We start from the raw sequence: 21,195 nt of genomic DNA, 5'->3' as shown, positions 1-21,195 counted from the left end.
AAAGAAATTATTAGATGAAATTCGTTCAACTAATTACCATTTTGTTAATTGAAATATTTAAATCAAATGCAGCGTATTGAATGTAACATGATATATATTTGACTTAAATACTTGAATATTTCAATTGACAAAATGATAATTAGTTGAACGGATTTAATAATTTTTGTTTCAGTGTGCTTAAAAAAAATCTGTGCACTCTCATCTATCGCTTAATTGGAACTTTTCGTCAATAATGAGACCACCTGCTCTCTCTTCGATATATCGACGATCGATGTAGAGATGCGACTTATTGTTGAAGTCGCATCATCGTACTTCCGGTTACGATCTCGCTACCGATCGTCGATTGTCTTGGCGTAATTAAACGCACCTTTAAACAAAAGCAATTTGATAACGTCCGTTGGGCGCGAGGGGACGTCCTGCAAATCATTTAAAGTCGATAGCGTGAAAATTTGCGGCAGAAAGTTTGCGCTCTGCTCGCGATCCCCGCATGGCAAACACATTGGGTCGGACCCAATCATCTCGACTGGGTCTGCCTGGTTTCTTTATCGCTGCGAAACGATCTCGTCTTCCTCATAGCATTGTCCCGTAACACGTCCGTACGGTGTGTTGCATTAACGAGACCTCGACCTCGCCTCCTCGCGTGGGTAACGATGTAATTATCTTTCGAAATTGTTACCTCCGGATTTCGCGAATGAAACCAAAACTCGAAGAGAGACTCGAAAATAAAATACAGCTGCACTCGGTATTCGTGTAACGATAAAGTGTGCAAATGTGTAAATTTTTTTCTTATCTAAATAATTATGAGTTGTAAATCTTATGAGCTCTTGGGATTCATTGAATAACAAATAACGCTAACGTATTGACTCGTTTGTGTAGATTGTAGAAATTCATTTTTGTGATTGGACATCGAGATGAAAATATTCCCTGTACGATGATCCCCACTTTGTATACGTCTCGCAATTTGAAGTGATGGATGAAAACGCATTTCGGTATCGGGCTCGCTCGCGAGAGCTCGAGCTCTCCGATTTTTACCATCGGCATTTCTCCGCTACCTCGGCGAAACGATCTCTCAGCTTCCTCATAACTCTCTCGGTATTGTCCCTCTCTCACGCGATTCGTAGAGAAACCCAGCCTTTAAGGAGGTCTCAAAGCTAGATTGCTCGAAATGCCGATGGCATGCGGCAGCGCTCGAATGATTTATCGATTTACTTGGCGGCACGTGACGACGAGAGCTGCATCGCTTTCAGCAGAGATAGATGGTCAAAGGCGATCGATTTCTTGGAGGCTCTTTGAAATATACACCGAATGTTACGATTTGCGATAAGGACAGTCATGTTGAATTTTTACTTGCGCCATTGGATTTGCTGAATCATCATTCTCGTGATATTTCCTTTTTCCAACTAATATTTTTATTTTATAAATTTAAATATTATTGATTACGCGCACATATAATTATTATTTCGCAATGTATGATACATTTAAAAGAAACTTGAATTAAATTGAATTGTATTTTTTGTAATCACGATCACAAAAAATGTTTGAAATATGTAAAGAGTAAAGAAACTATGTTTCCTTTTTGTCATCCATCATGGATTTATAAATTAGATATTGTCGTAAGATTAATCGTTAAATCAACGATGTGAATGTTAATAGAATGACAATGCAATTTGTGAAGCGAGTTCAAAGAATATCGCAGCTTTTTCCGATCAATAGAATTTTGAGATAGAAAACGGAGGTCAGAAATACACATTGATCGGCGGCAGTACCGGTTTGCCATGATCTGTTATAACTGTATACGAGCCACTATCGTATTTCAAATCATGACAAAAAACTAATTAAATCGCGGAACACGGCCGACTGGACACTCGCGTGCGAGAATAAAAGGAACGCGCGCCCTACACGATCCACCTATTTCTCTCTTTCTCTATTTATCTATCTATCTATCTATCCTTTTCGCTCTTTCTGTCGCGACGATATTTTCTCTATTTCTCTATGCGATGAAAAAGGGCGTCGCGTACAGGAAATAAGAGACGCGGCAGATAAGCCTTCAGCAAGGCGTGTTCGCGTGGAAATAAAATGATTCGTCGTCGTACACGATTAAAAACTAACTTCATCCGCATACGCTAAACGAAAAATGATTTTGCTCGGGCAAGATGGATAGATAACTATTGCAGACGTTAAATACGTTTGACAAGCTACGCGTGTATTAATTTTCTCTCGATCCAACATACGATACGCGTATGTCGTATTACCTACCTCGATATTCGCGATACGTCAATTCATCTTGCCGTAATAAATTTTGTGGTATGCGGCGAATTTATGCGTCGCTTTTAATAATATACTTCTGTTTAATATATTATGAGAGAAATTGTAACGATTGAATATAATCATGGTGAGTGATTTCGTAATTCATTAATTAAAATCTGCGTGTTTAAAGTAAAATTGGACGACGTTGACGTTAAATGCGCATTCCTCTTGCCAATTACGTCTGACATTCACTCGTCGTACGACGAACAAGCAGAACGACCTGACCAGTGTTTAAAGAGATCCCGGATTCCAGGAAAACATATGTCAGAGTGTCGCGTGGAATTCGTTACCGCTTGGTACCCTGACAGGAACTTGAGAATGCTAATCCACTGCGTTGCTTTCCGTTGTAATTTATTTACAGCAGGTATACCCTGGTTTGTACCGGTGGTTAAAAAGAGAAGCCGTTTATTCGTGCAAAGCTTCAAACTCTACATTTGCTCTAAAACTACTAGCTAGATCCACTTATCTATCTTATCAAAAAACTGAAGAAAAGGAGCACATCAAGCTCTGCGTCGCGCATTTCGTTTCGATGATAGAAGAAGGAAAAGCCCGTTAATCGGAGACGAGAGCAAGGACCGCTGTTAATTACCACCCGCGATAACCGAGCGCGAGACCCCCTTTCGTGGCGCGCGTGCTCTCGAGAGCCACTCTCGTCCCACTTACATTTGCTTTTTTACCCTAGCTATCCCTGTAACGCAAGGGACGCGCATGCAGATAGATGTACGAGTAAGGATCATGGAGGCGCGAAAAACGGCGTCGATATGTGTGCCATGTATCGTGCCCACGTATCGGCGCACGACAACCAAGTCTCGTTTTAAGCGGTCGGAGTCGTAAGTGGAGTACTGGGGCGAAAAAACTGCCTCCTCGGATCGTCGAGCGATTCCAATCCGTTAGATCGGAGATACCTTCGACCAGTCGCTATATGACGACGGCAGAGACGACGCGTCGCGCTACTTCCTCTTCTCTGTCCGTATATAACTAGCTACCTTTTTCTCATCGGTGAGGAAAATTGCGGCACGCACATTCGCACCTTTTTACGCGCGCGACCGCCCACCGCGCGCAACGCAATAGACGAATAGAATGCGTCACGTGGCAACTCGCGGCATCCAATTATGTCACCCGACTTGTGAGCGATGATGAGCGCGATAATAGCGATAATTTTAATTGATGATCAAAAGTATTCCATTTTATTGCTCTAGTCGTCACATCGTCCGAAAGCTCTTTTTCTTGATTTATCTTTTTCGTGATTCTTTGCATAAGGAAAGTGCTTTTTTTTTTGTATAGATGACTTTTATAAAAGAAACTCGCGCGCGTGTGAAAATATACATATAATATATTACAGCGATAAAAATCGCGAAATCATGCGCGCTGCGACTGCATAATTGTTTGTATTTAGGAATGTAGGATATTAACATTTTCAGGCAGAAACATTAAAATGTTGAGATTATATGAGAGATAAGAGATTGTAGCTGGAGATAATCCGTTTGAGCACAGTTGAATTTCAGTACATTAACATTTCCATAGAGTTCTACTTTCTATGAACGTGCGATACAGTTTCCAGCTTATTGTTCACCGCGCTGGTTCGTCAGTAGAATTATAATACCACAATGTGATTAATTCTGGATATTTGCAAGATAATAGCGCTGCGCGCGTTTATTTTACTTGCTGCTTTTAATACAAAATGCAAATGAGATGCGTTTTTATTCGTATGTTTTCCTGTAGAAAATAAATCGCAGCAAAGTTTGACAGAAAAGTCACCTTTATATTATATTTTAGAAAATAATGCGAATTTTTACGCGTGAAAATGATAGATGCACGAGAGATGTTGCTTTTCATAATCCAATCGCGAGCTGATAACGCAATTGTGAATCCGCTCATCTCTCTCTCTCTCTCGTATACCTTGATCGGCGCCGGAGGGATTAAAACCTCGGGCGCTTAAGACGAAACGATATATATCTCCAATGGTGGTACGGTTGCTTGAGAATTTATCGTCATCTCGCACGAAGGTATATTATACCTCACGCTGTTACACGGGCGGAAGAAGGGCCGCGAAGTTTTCGCGCCTCGCACGCTGCGCACAATCTCAAGTTACTCCGGAAGTATTCAACGCGTATTAGATTACCGGTTTGGGATGACAGCGGCAAAAGAATAGGCGCCACGGCAACAAAGTGCGCGTTAAATCTGCGAATCCTCAATCGTTAATCTATCTGTGAAAACGGAATAAATTATATTTTCATGTTGCCGCGATAGAAAAAGAATTCTTATTCCGGTAAATGACACACACGTTGGCTCCCCGACACACATTTCTTCGAACGAATTGAAATAACGGGAGTACAATGGCGATAGCAGTGTGGGAATTGTTATTGTGCAAAGGTATTTCGGTGAGCTGTCTGGCGGATTTCTTCGATCTTTCGCTACGAATTCCTAATGAGAGATCACAATTCTGACTGAATCGTAGGAATCTAAATGAATCTAAATGAATGAAAAGAGAAGGGAAAGACAAAGTGGAGTGCTTTGTCCACCATTACTACTATATAAAATTATTTAAATTATAAGTTTATATCGCAAATTTTTTCATTTTTTTTAACCAGAGAAATGAAATCGTGAAATTTTCAACATTTTATATTATAATATTATTATTAATTATGATAATATTTAAGAATCTCAGATACGCTTTACGCTAATGCGATAGGTGCATTATAGCTACGGATAAAGACGCATCACTGATTGTGAGTCATGCAGCAACGGAGATGTAATCCCTTCCTATCCCGTTTTGCTGTCGAGACTTATGGACGGTGAAATTGCATCGGAGCTAGTTATTGCATTTGTAAATAGTAAGATAAATTTTAGCTTGTGCATGTGCGTACTTTTAATCGCACAGGCTAATTATAAATTTAGAATTAAAGGACAAATTATGAATTTTGATTAAAATCCGCTTCTCCAATTCAATTTATTTATCATTTTTTTAAATTCCAATTCGATCGCCCGGACTCTTAATAAATTATTTTATTACCGCTACTAGTTTCACCTCACGTATTTAACTCTCGTCTCTCGCAGACGTAGCTTCATCTTCGTAAAGAAATATATATTACGTCATAAATTTCCGGAGAGGTATGCATGAAAGCATCAAAGTTATTGCTTGTTGCATTTGCTCTGACGTATAACACACTCGTACCATAAGATCTCCGCTAGAACTCATCAATGTTTCTGCTTAAATCTTCTCTTTGAAAGTTATAGAACTAACTTGCATTGAACACTAACGAGAAGAATACAATTCACAAACATTGATTACGTGTTACATGAATATTTAAAGAAATCATGCAATAAATTAAAAATTAAAGAGTATTAAATAATTATCGTGGAATCGTGGAAATATATTTAATGAAAAGTTGACGTGTGTATATCCAAAAGAAAGCCTGATTATTATTTATTGCCACGAAATAAATCTGTCTACTGTTGAACTTTGCCCATTTTTTTGTCGACCGTAACTAATTTGCATGCTCGATACTGTGCGCCGTAGTCTCTCTGTCGGTGGTGATCGCTAATAATAGACAGCAATAACAGAGTATAATGATATAATATTGTAGCGGCTTTCTGTTCCTGCTTATTTTCTGCCCTAACGGCATTTAATTCTCCGAGATACATTATAATAAATAATAAATTATTTCCGCAAAATGTATGTGTATCATTACGTAAAGATAATCTCCATAAGCTTGATGATTATTAATTAAGGATAATATATATCACTTCTCTGCTATTTTATCTATTCAATATTATTTCTCGCGAGGAAATTTTTAATGAAATATACACGATTCTTGCGAGATTACACATCATTAGTCATCCTTCCCAATTTCTAGAAAGCATTATAAATAACTTTGAGTAGACGAAATCTCCCTGATGACTATATAAATATTAAATCGCTCTTATACTCGTCAGGTCGTCAGCAAGATTCACGATGATCTTGGCTTCTAATTAGTAGCCTGAAATATTGATTGCTGCGAAAAGATAGAACGTCGTCGTTTAGTTTAACGACTGTTTTGTCGCAAAAAACGTATCTTAACTATAATCTCTTGTACGTACACGTGACTTCAGGCAGCGATCTTCAATCATCTAGAAAGACATTTGCATCGTAAATGGAAATGAAGCGAAAGTTGATAATTTTATCTTATATTCGCGATCGCCTTTCAGGGTTCATTAACGGCTTTATCAATTTCAATCTCAAAAAGAGAAAGATGTCCGCGAAGAGAGGCGTGGTTGTTTTTTTTTATTGCCGTTTTGTCATCAACTATCTTAATGACGCGATCATCGATGTGACTCGAGTGAAAGCTTTCTGCCGATTTGACGGAGATGGATCTAATCGCGATAGCTTTTGTGGTCTCATCAACAGGGTACGAAGGTGACCTCGACCTTACCTCCATACCTACTTAAAGTCTAGGTCAGAGTTTCCATCTTCCGACTTTAGAAGAACGATTGTGCCGGCTTCATTAGCCCGAGGAAACTATCTCGTGATCGTTGGCACAAACTACCGAGGATCTCTAATGGGTTATTACGCAAGATTCATGATTAATCATTCGTTTCTCTTCCTAAGAATCTTCCCGTCAGCTTTCCCATCCGTACGATTTCTCGAGCAGCCTGTCGCTTCTGCATTTCTAACAAGCATTTCTAACAAGCAATCTCGAGATGTAATGCCGCGAGGAATGTATAAATCTCGGCTTATATACGTAAAGCCTCGCGCTATAATGTTTCGAAACTGTTGCTGGTCATCGTTCAAAGTTTCGGTCCCAGGCATCGAATATAGTGATGTAGCTCGGTTTATGCATATTGTTATCTAAAATCTTTGCCACGCAACTTGTCACGAATAAAGTATTAAAGAACCGAAAGCAAGTCTCTCGTGACCCGATCTATGGTCGGAAATCTGGAGCACGATCCTATGTAGACGACTTTAAAAGTGTAAATTATGCGCCGAGTTATTTTAAATTGCTGCGATTTGAATTGCATGCGGCGAATGCTATCCCGTGGTGCATTTCGAACGATATTCGCGGGAGAAAAAAAAAAGCGAAAATATATACCTTAACGCTATTAGATGAAATAATTCACTAACGTAATTCGCTGTTGCCGAGTGCTGGAATCCTTTTGATCCATCAAGGCAAATATACATGCATTTGCAAACGAGAAAGATGCAAATATTCCGGTATGAAAGCTCTTAAGCAAAAGTTATTGCGATCTCGTATATATATTTTGAATATTGCACTTAAACTACCATTTCTTCATACGAGCAACACACGTGTATATGTTAAAAATGCGCGTGTCTCTAGTTGACATAAATTTTCTCAAGTAATGCCAAATGAAATGTATGCAGAATAAAATCTCGTTAACAAGTAACTTAACGATCGTCGATTTTATAGTTCCAGCACTTTGCATGTCTCGTTTGAAGTAAAAAAAAAAAACAACGGATCATAAAAAGTAAACGTTATACGTATGTCATTACCATTTAAATAGCGTTTTATTAATATTTCTTCTTAGCGCAAATATCAAGTATAAATCCCTATAATCGGGTTCGTCGATCATCACCTTTATGGTATTATGGTTAATTTTGTGGAAAAGTCAAAAATATAATTTGTGTTTAGTGTGCACACAACGGATGCAAAAATTTAATGAAAGAAATGTTTAAAGCACAAATAAATAATTATTTTTTTACTAATGATATAAAAATATAACGATTAATAATACAATGTGCCCTTTTCGATAATTAATTACATCAACCTTAATGATGTATTCGAACACGGTATATAAAATGAACAGCTATCTATAAATAAGACGCCGTGGCAGTTCATTAACGCAGTAATTACATTCAAAGATTGCATTAAAACTTTATTTTATATCTTGCGAGCCAATTAGTTGCAATCTATCATCTTATTTGCGATTCCATTGCACGCAAATAAATATGTACGAGATACTAAAGTGCAAGATTACTGTGCGCTTAAAGTACGCTTGTTATTACGATATTCATCGTGCAATAATGTTCGAAGATGGAATATTTATGGTTTCTCGAAATCGATGCCGCATGTAGATCGCGCGTGTTTTTCGTGCGAACGATATACTTGTTTGACATTCACAGAACACATTCACTGGGTCTCCGGGTCAGCAAAGTAAGCCAAGCATCAACGATGGATGACCACAAAATAACGGTGTTTAAAGAGCCGTCTGAGATGACCGAAACAGCCAATCGTCTGGTTTGTTGTCTGGTTTGATGCCTAATGACCATATGTCGATTGCAGTTAATGACTTGATGCGCGAATGGAGATTAATAAAGAGACGAAACAGTAATAGGTTTTTTTTAATTCTATACGCTTGTTATAAAATGTAATAATCATATTGGAAAGTCAGATACCGCCGCGTCTCAATAAAAACAAAGTATCAATCACTCGATTAATGACAGCTATTCAAGCGAATAAATTAATATGTGAGCGACATTCAAAAGTTTTCTGAGAAATCGCACTCGATAAATCTATTGGAAACGATATATGAATTCTGTTTTTTACTTTGCTATTTCCGACATCTTTCTTGTATCTTTGATTAATTATCAGCCTCGAGTGATAAATATCTGCAATATAACAGAGTTAACAGAATCACTGGCAATTCAATTTATCATGTACTCGCTTAATTGATCTTGAGATATGAAATATATAAGGCAAAAATTACATTAAATATAATACATTTGTATTAACAACTCAAATTTGATGATTTTTGAAATTGATTTGCGACTACATCGATAATATGTTAGATTCATGTTCGAGACGAGAGAATCCCCTTCTCTAAAAATGTTCCATTTACGTGCGATTTGCTTAGACTCATGTCTTAAGTATGTCAATACAATAATTCTTGTATTCTCGCATGGAACAAGTTTTTTTTTCAATTTTATTAAGTAATATATCTCTATCGTGCTGTCAAATACGTTGATTGTTATGAATGTTTTGCATTAATAGTATCATGAGGAAAAAAAGTAACAATATTAAGTATTTCGAGTAATGATTTTTTTAATTGAAAGTGGGACATCTGTGTCAGTAATCATAGAAGGTACATATATATATATACACACATAGTAACATGACATTATTAATGTTTTAAAAAAATTTCTGCTACAATGTTCAACACGGTCTATTAAACGCGACGAAAGGATTTTCATTGTCGAAGAAAATGATTGTGCATTTCTATGCAAAAGAAATGCGTCGATGAAATTACATAATCAGATATGATTTATATAAGCGGTGTTAATATAATTTTTGAACAAAGAGTCAAATCTCTAATTAATCATTATAAAATAATACGTCCTAAATTGCCACTAATAAATTAATCGAATATAATGATAATGCAATTATTAAAGAGATGATTAAAGAGATTTGTAGATAAAATCTACAAAAATCCAATAGATGCATATTTTCACGAAACAGCCTATCATTGAAGATTCTAGTAGGAAAGTAGTCGTATACGAGACAAAATAAAAATTGACAATGAACGAGAAACGTGACTGCGATGTATTCGCCGTTTAATGAATAATTTACATTTTCTACGAGCCGCTTCGCGTGCGCAAATAAAGCCGACATGACAAACCGTTTCGGTAGCATCTCTAGTGCGTGCTCCCGACTCGGATGGCATATAAGTAAACGCGTCGCCACTTAGCATAACATACATTTACGAATCTGTACGGGCGTTCATCTCGCGACAGTCCACTCAGTTTTTACCGCTGCCATTGAACTACTTTTAGCCATTACGTGCGACATGTATCGCTCAAGCTTACCCAAACTTTCAAGCACGTGTATATATACATTTACTGAATGTCAGAAATGATAGGAATTACGCCTTTTCAGACAATTATATTCAAACTATCCATTATTTATTTCGTGTAGAAATAATTTCTAAACATTTTCGAGTCGTGATAAGAAATCGATTAATAATAGAAAAATAAATTAGAAAAAGATTAAAATACGGGAAAAAATAAACCATAATCTTTATTATGTAGAAACGTATCTCAAACTGTATACAAGTCCACTTTTGATGATTCATAATTAACAAAACTTGGGACAGACTTTTATTTATAATTTTACATGTAATATAACACAGGAATAATTTTTGAAAAAATTGAATACAAACATATATATATATACTACATTAGGATATATGGCACATAACACAATTATATCTTAAATTTTTTTACTAGTAATAGATTGTCTGAAATGGGTTTTTTATATGCAAATCGAGTTATCTGTATCTCGAATATAAATCTCTCTTTCTCCTTCTATTATTAAAATCAATGAAGATCCATTATTATAACTTGAAAAAAAAACTTGAATGAAAAAAAAATTTTCTCCATCGCGTTTAGCAGTATCGAATACAAGGAATTTTATTTGTATTTGTCATTAATATCGTCATACTGTCGAAAGAGAGAAGACACTAACGAACCATTCATTCAATACTATAGGCAAAACTAACTGCTCGGGGCTGAGCGATATGTCGTCGACCTTACTGATACCAATTACACTAATTTATTCGACGATTAACTAGATCTTTAATCACTTTGAGAGCTGCGCTATCGCAAATCATTTAACAGATCATTTCGTACGCATGACTATGAAACAGAGTACGGATACAAGTATACGAATGAGATATCTCTCTTCCTTGTTTTATGGTGTGATGTTTTTCATGTAAAATTATATAATATGACATAAAATTTACATCAAACGAATTTATAATCGACGATTTGAAAATAACTGATTATGAGAAATTGATCGCAACTATATTAAATATCCTTTTAATATTGAACAATACAAGTCACTTGCGTCAGTAGAGATTTCAAAGCTTTCTCTTTTTCTTAATAGCATGAAAATAATTTTTCCGATTTATTATACAGACAATTAGCGATTTATGGGATCATCGCGTTGGCAACCCACGCTTTTCCGTACGATCATTCGTGATTATCGATGCACTTGAGCACAACGATTTCATTATCGGGTCTCTTGTATAAACGAAGCCGTCACGGTTCCGATCTCTCGTGCAGAACGCGAAGGTGCCCACGCATACAATCACCTTGTTACCTTGATGTCATGCGATTCGTGATTGACATGCTCATCTATAAAATAATGCGTTTAAGTAGATAGATACGCATCTTGACTGCTCAAATCATTTTCTTTCATGAATAAGTCATTATATTGTTTGAATTGATATATTCTTGATTAAAAAAGAGGAAATTATATATATATATTATAATTATATATTTGAATATATGAAAATTTATTTTTTCTAAATACAAAGATTAAATTAGATAATATTATACTATATTTACTTATATATATGTGTATATATATGCAATATACATGTATCATAATATAATGCGTTTTATATATAATGTAAAATAGTAATCGGGCATCTGATCATCAATCACGCTCACATTTTTTCTTATTAATATATCACGAAACTATTATTGAATCATGTTTCTTTGCGCCAAACAAATTAGAAGATCATTACACATAAATTTTTTATATCACAATGCAAACATGTTCATCTCCCAAACATAATTGAATTGCTTAACTCTTAACTCATAATGAGAATAATCGAAAGAAGGCCACGAGAACTGAGATATCTATATTGAAGTGTCAATGAACCGAAATGATTTTAGATCATCTTTCATTAAAGCCAGCGTGATATCTCTTAGTCTTTTGTAATATAGTATTGTTTAATGATTCGCATGATTTAAATCCATTAACCTCATGATATTTTACTGATATGTGTGTCTATTATTTTTTAATTTATTATCTCTATATTACACCGTATATAAGATCGGTTCGAATGCGATTAATCGCTTCTTTGAGATTGGATCGATTTATAATGCGAAAATTAAAAAAAAACGACAACTCTCACGTTAAGACAATGGGCGGCTCGAGACGATGAAAATAGTTTGCAATTTTCAAGGTGTGTGGGCCTGTATGCATGCAACTATCTCTCCGTTCCTTCCCTTTTGCCTCTCTCACTCATTTCTGCTTCGCTTGCGCCTTCCTACAAATTGCACCGACAAACGATCAAAGAACAAGGGAGCTGCTCTCATTGAAGAATTAAAATCTCATCAGACCTTGCCCGAAAGAAATGGGTACGCGTTAATAAAGTGCGAATAATTGAGAAAAAATTGAGAGAGAGTTAAGGAATAAATGCCGAGTCATTCTGACGCGCTCCGCGCAAGAATGCAATCCCGAACATATCCAGCTAACAATAAAATTGTACAAATTATAATTGTATCCTTTAATGAGATTTTACATATGTATAGAGATAATTATCGTCGAGAGAGGATTGAAAGAATCGAACACACGGATTGTTAGGAATTGTTTGTGACAGAAATGTGTCGAGTATTCCAAGAGGGTCAACCTCGGTAATTGCTTTTATCCTGAGAATTCTTTTCTTGCAAAAGTATATTATCCGGAAATAAAAATCCCACGGTCCGCGACAAAGCTTCACCAGCCCTTTCTCTCTCTCTTCTCTCCCTACCTCTCTTTTAACTTTCTCTTTTAACTCGAGGGTCTCTATAAATCCAGTTTCATCCGTGTCGTGCGTTTCCGCGTCGTCGTTTCGTCCGAGCGTGAACACGCGCACGCGTGATTTATCGTTATTGATGGCTTAATGAAACTTGCATCGTGAAGCGAGAATCAAGCGACGCGACGATCCTCGATTAGAAAGAAACCATCTCTCATTTCATCACGCTAGATCGTGTAGAAAAGAAGAAACGCATCGTATAACGCCTGACACTGATTAGATACGCTTGTAAATTATCGACTATTATAAAGGCTTAATGAAATCCAGAGTATATTGTTAATTGGGATATAAAATACAGTAAGCGGTAAAATGGCGATCGCAATAAAAGTATATTGGTCGCAATGACACTTCGTCGGTGATCGTCGTAATTTACATAAGCTCGCGATGTACAGCGCCTTATTAAGGGTCATGTTTCGCTGTCGTTGAGCTCAAAAATTCGCTTACTGATCGAGGTCTGTACGAGTCGCGGACTCTATTTATTATAATACGAATCGTTACTTAATGAAAGGAGGATAAGTTTGTCTAGCGTATAAAATTTCAATAACGTATACTTTATCATAATTATTGCAAGATGTATGTAGATTAAAAATTTTTTGCGACTGTGATAATTTTCTAAGCACGTACCATTTGTTTTGCTTCGTAAACGTTTTTAGTGAGTCTCGTAAATTAAAAAAAAATATTTAGCAGCGATTAAGATGGACGTAACGTTCGCATTTCATCGCGCAATTTGCAAGCCGATCGTTTCGGATTATTTAATCGCGGTATGAATTATCGGGGATTAAAGTTAATCAGGGGATGAATCGCGGCTCCGCCCGATGGTGAAGGTAAAATTATCTTAGGTAAGACGAGGAGACTTTTGGTCTCATCGACGCTCACGATGTATATCAAGTGTCATTATAGATCGCGGATTGGAAATCGGTTATGACCGGGAAGTGAGAGTGTCGGTTAAGGGCCCCGAATCACCCGGGGACTCGTTATTCCCGTTTTTTCTCACGCACGTTCCCTTTCGCGCGCGCATCACGCGCGGATTTCCAGACTCGTACAGCAACGAGTTTTAACCGACGATTAGCATACTTAATTAGACACGTCAGCCCCGTCGTTTTACACGTTATATGTACCCGGTCGAACACCCGATGTCGACCCATAGGACTTTCGCAGTAGCGTAACCATCATGCGGAACTTCAACCGCGAGATCCGTCACGTATTTCCCGGTTGCGCTGCGCGCGTGCATTTCTTCAGAGATAAGGGCAGAGAAAAAAAAATACAAGATGGAGAAGTCTCGGAGAGTTGCTTTATCTCTTACGATTGCAAACAAACCTCATTTAACAATCGTACAGATGCAACAGCCGTTGGATACTTCCGGAATTAAATTAATCTCCGGATTATATCTAAAGCGGTTGATTATGATTAAAAGAATGTTTTATTACATTATTATTTTTTATATTTATATATATATATATATATATATATATATATATATATATGTGTGTGTATAAAAGAAATATTATGCAAAAGTAATTATTTAATTAAAGATTTTCATGTTATATACAGTTAATTAAATGAAATTTTTATTATTATTATTATATATTTTATACACGCCATACTTTCGAGTCATTATCGAGACTAGATTCTCTTTGATTACGAATTATATTTATTCGTTCGATATTTAATTAATCATTGATATATATATATATGCGAATGAAAATTTAAAAATACATCATCAACGCGATACGCCACTGAGCAAAAGAGCCATACAACGGGCCATAAATCGAGAGGAGTCCAGAGAAAGAGGAACAAGATCGGCTCCGTGAGTCGACTTGTGCACGAGGATGCGAGCGTGCAAGAGATTAAAACGAAAAACTTCTCTCCGCACTCGTCCCCCGCCCCCTCCTTTTTTCCTCCCTGAAAGAGCGTCGCGCATTTAACCGAGGATGCCGGGGCTCCCTGCGGTGGGTTCAATGGGCGCCCCTCTATATACCGGCGCCCTTCACCGAAAGGGGAAGGTGCATACAGGTCGATACACGTGTGTGCGTTGCGTATGTGAATTTTATGTGTACTGTGTGTATGAATTTCGGTGAATCTCCTTGCTCTCGTTTACTTGTTGCTCCTCGACCCTTGAGGAAGAGAACGGTTCCTTAATCACAGCCATATTCATGGACCGTAACTTCCGTGTGGCAGACTACGTAAATGGGAGATTGAACCGAATTTCACACCTCCACACATTCGCGATTATAAATAAATAATTTAAGCGCTTCTTTAGTCTTACGTTAAATATTTCTATTTGCGCGTGCTTTTTTGGAAGCATCACTCTCATAATCTCTCTCCTTTTTAATACTTGCTTTTATTAATAATTTCTGTAATAAAATTTGATCAAAGCTATGCATTTTTAATCTTATCTTAAAGTAATGTTTATCGTATAGAAAGTTCTTACTGATTCAATTATGCATTAATAGATTAACATAAATTATATAAACAATAAATAAATAAATTTTATATTTTACAACAAATAAATTTCACATTTTTTAACTTTAAATAATTATAGACGTCTTGACAAGTTCGAAAGCTATTTAAATGCTCTTATGATTTATGTCGAACCTGCTTAAAAGTCTCAGAGTTTAAAATATTAATATTGCTTTCTCCTTTCAGCCGTGTTATTTTTTTATGACTGCAATTTATAATGTTATAAATAAATTTTAGTTAAATTATAAAGGTAAGGTAAAGAGAAGAATTTTCGCGTGACCTCCTCAATCTCGAAAATAGTGTGGTATATCTTTGCGATTTAAATATTTCAGTGTTTCAACTACTTCCCTATCGATCCTAATGTTCTCCATGGATTCAAACATTGCGTCAATCGCTTAAATTTTCTCGCAGATCATTAACAAAGATTTTACTTTCATTCGTGCTCCATAGAATAACAAATGGATTCTGCTTGCGAATATAGCTTTGCTTGTTTTTTAATTATTCATGCGTGAAATGAATGGATATTAAATCATCATGGTAACAAGTATAAAAAGCAACGACAATGCGCAAATAGCTTTCTGCTTTTGCGAGAGAAGCGTATTAAAAAAAAAAAAAAATGGAAATGACCGTTGTAAAAAAATTACATGAATATGCGCTTCTCTATCATCTTGCTATTTGACGAATGCAATGAAAATATCATATATATTAAAATGAACATATAATAGAGCAGATTTTTGAATTGATTGAAATTGTCTCTTGATACTTCTTTAATTGTAAATAAGCAAAGAGCGTACACTTAGATTAACACGTGTGCGCACTCGGCGAGTTTCGTACGTGATCCCGATCGTGCGGCACTATCGATACATCCTCAAAATTGATACCGACCTTGAAGACAGCCCAGTAGAACGATTCCGAGGACGAGCGAAAGTTGACGACGCATTCTTCCGCTAATATCTTCTGACTTAATATCACGATGTTGCCGATGCGGCGACTTGACAAAACGATATCCTCGCGCAGGCAAGGAATCCTTGAGCTTCAACGGATGATTATTTGATTTGTCGAGGAGGCCCTTTCGGCACCGAGGTCGTACGAGAGTAGAGTAGAGCGGAGAAGTAAACGGAAGAACAGTAGAATAAGAAGAAGAAGAAGAAGAAGCAAGAACCGCGCGAGGAGGAGACTCGAGGAAGAGCGTGCGAGAAGGAGGTTGGCGAGGCCAGGAGAAGAGAGGAAGTGAAACCTCTTCGACCTCTATCGTCCTTCGAGGTCCACGAACGACTGAGGCGCACGAAGCGACGTCGGGCCGGCTATAGCCTCCCCTTCCTACTTTCACGTGGCGTGCTCCCGTTTCCAGTGGAGGCGCGGAATGGAGAGCCTCTCCATGGGCCATTTACCATTACCATCATCGTCGGACCGGACGGCGACCGTCAAAAGGAGAGGAGAGCTGTCGCCCGACCACGAGAGATGGGAAAAGAAGCGTACCAATCTTCCTCCCTCCCCCTTCCTCTTCTTGCCTTCGTCGCTTCTGAAGGTAACGTAAGTCGTCGAATGCCGGGAAGCGCCGGGGGATCGGCGTTTCTAGGCCAGCTCTTCCTCCGTCACCGTGAGTCGTCCTTCTTCTACTCCTTCCGCCATTCTTCCTCTATGCTGCTTCATTTTCCTTGACTCCAATTTTCCTGGTAGTTGGCGTCATCGCCTGCAAGAGGCTCTCGTCCCACTGGCCGTGTACCCCCCGTGGCTTGGAGGTCAAGGATACTTGGCCACGCAATTGTGACACGAATCGCGCGAACGATGATGAAGATTCGGTGAAGATGGAATATCCGGTGCTCGATTTTGTAACAGAGAAGACGAGAAAAATAATGAACGAGTAGTGAGATTTGCATTGCTGATCGCACACGATATATACTCGTATTATTATTGCGATATTATTGTCGCTTCGTCACGTCCGACTTTCGGGCCTCGAAGCAAGATTAGATGCACGCGCGAATATCGTACGGATATTAGGATAGGATAAGAAGCTCCGGCGAGAGCGCTCCCGAGAAAGCCGCCGATAATAAAAGCCGGCGGAGTAGGTCGAGCGAAATCCGAGACTGAATAAATGCGAGGCGTGGAGCTGCTCAAGTGGCCACCGATTAATTAAAAGTACATTTTTGTGTCCTCGGGAAGGGGGAGAAGGGGTGGGGAGGAGAAGAAAAGATGAAGAGCGACGTGATTTGCGCGCACGCGATTAATAGCTACACTTTCTAATTGAAGTAAGTCGTAAGAAATCGAGGGGATGTTCTTGCTAACGATAGCGACATTAGTCTCCTTTCCTACTTACGATTCCAAGTTGTTTGACGCGCGTGACGAATCTACGCCATAGATCTGACATCGCAGCTGCGCGATTGACATGTAGCTCTGTATTTTTGCGATCTCTTTCCCGGGAGAAATTCCGGTAGGAATTAAAGCAAAAGTAATCTGTTTTTACGTGGCTAGAAATTTAATCGCGCATTATTGGCATTAAGAGATTTAGAGAGAATAGCATTAGAAGAAAAGTCGCGCGAAAATGAAAATATATTTCCAATTTTTATCCCTTTAGAAAATTTATTGAACATGTTTGGAGTGAGAAATACGAGCTGGAATCATTAATAATAAGCCGACAGCTTTATCACGTGCGGCGGTGTACATGTAGCTTTTGCGCACAACTTTCGAAAGCTTTATGAAATTATTGAATGTCGAAGCGCAACGAGTGCGTACGACGAGATCGTTCTCTTTCAAGATGGTCTAATACAGTCGGAAGGAGGGCTAAAAAACGCGCTTGTCGACTGTTGCACGCGAAAGTGTGGCAGTGACCCCTCGCGGGAACAAGTTTCGCATGCAACACATCCCGAAACACATCCCGGAGCGTCACGAGGCCCGCGAGAGCGATCGTTTATCAACATCGGCTGTCAGAGCTATTGAATCGCGAGATTCTCGCGCGTACACATGCACACCCGTCTCTCCTCGCGTGTTCTCAAGTCTTTACCATTAACCCACTTGCGCCTTTAACGTCGTTACTCGGTCTAAGGTAACCGGCAGCCGTACGACCGATTTTCCGCGCTTTGTTCGTTCACGTATTCGCAAAATCGAGAACGCGAACGGATATCAGCAGCAGCAGCAGCAGCGAATAGCTCGTTCGCTATTCGCCATTTTCCAATCGAAGGATTCGACAATTCGTTTCGATAACGACGTGCGTTCGACGCTTAACGTCGAACGTGCGGAACGGATCGTTTCAATTATAAATCCGCTCTTTTGTTCGCCCGATGGTATGGTATTTTCACGCTCCTCCGACAAAAACTCCCCGCGCGATACAATCCTTTATCGCGCCGGTTCACATCGAGATCGATGAATTTTTTGTCAAACGAGACGACAAAGTGCGAGATGATAAGCGTCTCTCCCAAGCCGCACGACACGTTCGAGTGGCGGATGTAAGACGTGAGTCGGCGATACCTTTTGACCGGAATTGAATTTGAATGGACTCATTATCTTCCTTAATAAGCGGCACTTCGTGCACACAACCGCGTCGCCCAAGTCTGCCTTTCTCATGCCGAGAAGAAGCCGTCTTACATAGCTAAGTTAGCGTGTGTCTCCTCTCGTCCGCAGCTTTTGTTCACAACCCAATTTTGCGACCAATTGCGATCGACCCTCTTTTGCCGTGGTTCTCATCTCCACTGTGAAAAATGATAACAAGATTTTAAATGACGTTATTGCATTATTATTATTGAATAACAATGAATATTTTTTGTCTCTTTATAACTACATCAATTAACTCTAACGCATAAATTGCGAGAAAAATTGAAATAAATAAGTTTATTAAAAAAAATAAAAAATAGTAGATTGTTTATAGGAAGACAGAATGAATCATAAACGTATCGATAACGTTCTCAACTTTTGAAACTTTGTTCAAGTGTTACCAGAAACGTCAAACAGCATGCTTGAATTACCTGCGCAAACAGCGTGGATGAGCTTCGCAGAATTCAATAACCAGTCGGCTCTGAGTATATCATGCAAATCGTGCGCCACTCTGTCGACTAAGAACGTCCGAAAAAGTGAGCTTTTCTACAGCGTTCCCGATATACTCACTTGGAGATATAATTTAATAACGGCGCGAATCGAGCGATTAGACGAAGGCGTGATCCACTTTATTGATACACGTGCACGCGTAATGTCGTAAATTTGTCATAAGATTAGATTCCGTCGTCGGAAGAAAATCATCGAAAGTTGTCTTAATTAGTATGGGGAAAACGCATTATTTTAATTATCAGGATAATTAGGATAAAGAAACGAGTATTTAATCATGTTGAGGCATTACGCCGCAATCAAATAAATTTCAATTAAAAGGCATAACCGGGATATAAAGATATAAAAATTCGCAACAGCAAAATATGCTCCGATAAACGCCGTCTTTATGGATTCTAAATAATTGATGCGAAGAAATGATTGTTTTACATTATCGATATTTTGTTGACGCGCAAAAAAAAAAAGTTGGAATCGGATTCTCGATTATTTTCATTCGTTACGATTTGTTTTTTTTTCCTGCGAGTTTCTAATCATAAAACCTAGCTAATACGCGGCGCGTAAGGCACTCTGATTGTGCATTTATGGTGCATTTTCGACTTTACAACGGCCTGATTTAATTATATACGCATGCACATTGATAAAAACGGCATTTCGGATCGGTACGTGCGTGAACGTATTACTAAAAAAAATATTGTCGCGTTATCCCAAACCAGAATACGTTAAATTAGCCTTTCATTAATTGATAATAAGTGATATAATTTTTTATAAATGATTGAGTGAAATTACAGATTATATGCGAGAATACATACGTTTTGGCGACACGTTCATGAGTGATCCAATTTCTTCGGGCGATCTAGGAGAGTCGATTTTATTTTTTTATTTGATAAGAATGACAAAGCTGATAAGCTCATTAACATTCCGAGGATTAAAAAGAATTAGAGGAGAGCATTAGAGCTTGACGGACCATTTAGAGCGCGATTTATTACTCTACAAGCTGGTTTCATCGACATTGGTTAACTTTAACTGTTCCTTGATCTCTCTCTCTCTCTCTCTCTCTCTCTCTCTCTCTCTCTCTCTTTCCCTCTTTCTTTCTCTCTTATTCTGTCTTCAAAAAGAAATAAAGAACCAGAATAGCTTAGCGCAAATAAAAATGTGGATCAATAGAAACGCCGATATGCAGAGAAATTCTTTGTATCGTGATATGTACATAAATCAAAGCCACACAAGTGATATGTTTCTTTAATTTTATTCATGCCCGGTTTTATCGTTTGTACTCTCTTGTTCTATTGTTTGTGTCTCTCAAAAGAATATGTTTTCTTTTTCTAAAAGATGAGAAAATAAAACATTTACTGGATATCGGACCAGAGGCTATTTCTCTTGGTAGAATAAGACAAAATAATACAGAATGACAGAGAAAGAAGCACTGGTACCGTGTGGTTGCCTTCGTGATTTGCGAATTTCCATCTATTAAATAAACATTTCGCCGGTGTCAAAGCGCCACATGGTGTTCTGGTTCCATTTGAACAGCACAGGCATCGTTGCTTGGTTTAAAAATTAAAACTAAGTCGCTTCACAAGATAATTCAAGACTAGATAATTGCAAGACTCCCCCTCCCCTCTAGTACGAGTTTGTGAAATTGAGCGCATATTCTCTTCAATAAATAAAGCCGTGTCTCGTTTTATCAAATAATTTAACGCTGTTATTCCATCCCCTCATTTTATAATCGAATATTATTTGTTATGTTATGATGATTTATCTGTTTTAGATTTATCTGTTTTAGATTTAATTCGAAGTTTAGCGAAAGCACACAGTGAT

General features: G+C 37.9%; 2 protein-coding genes across 2 annotated transcripts in view; one reads left to right on the top strand and one right to left on the bottom strand.

The window, feature by feature from the left end:
* LOC126858312 (agrin-like) overlaps positions 1–16,747 on the bottom strand; it is a 28,239-nt gene extending 11,492 nt beyond the window's left edge. Inside the window, exon 1 of the mRNA XM_050608543.1 lies at positions 16,231–16,747. Coding sequence (XP_050464500.1) covers positions 16,231–16,732 — 502 coding nt within the window. The 5' untranslated portion in view covers positions 16,733–16,747. The remainder of the gene's footprint in view (positions 1–16,230) is intronic.
* Positions 1–21,195, top strand: part of LOC126858304 (apoptosis-resistant E3 ubiquitin protein ligase 1) — a 61,831-nt gene that overhangs the window by 11,795 nt on the left and 28,841 nt on the right. The gene's annotated exons all lie outside the window — the stretch shown is intronic.

The sequence above is a fragment of the Cataglyphis hispanica genome, chromosome 24 (assembly GCF_021464435.1).
Source record: "Cataglyphis hispanica isolate Lineage 1 chromosome 24, ULB_Chis1_1.0, whole genome shotgun sequence".
NCBI classification, from domain to species: Eukaryota; Metazoa; Arthropoda; class Insecta; order Hymenoptera; family Formicidae; genus Cataglyphis; species Cataglyphis hispanica.
Note: the sequence above shows the minus strand (reverse complement) of the source record. Positions and strands in the feature narration are given on the sequence as shown.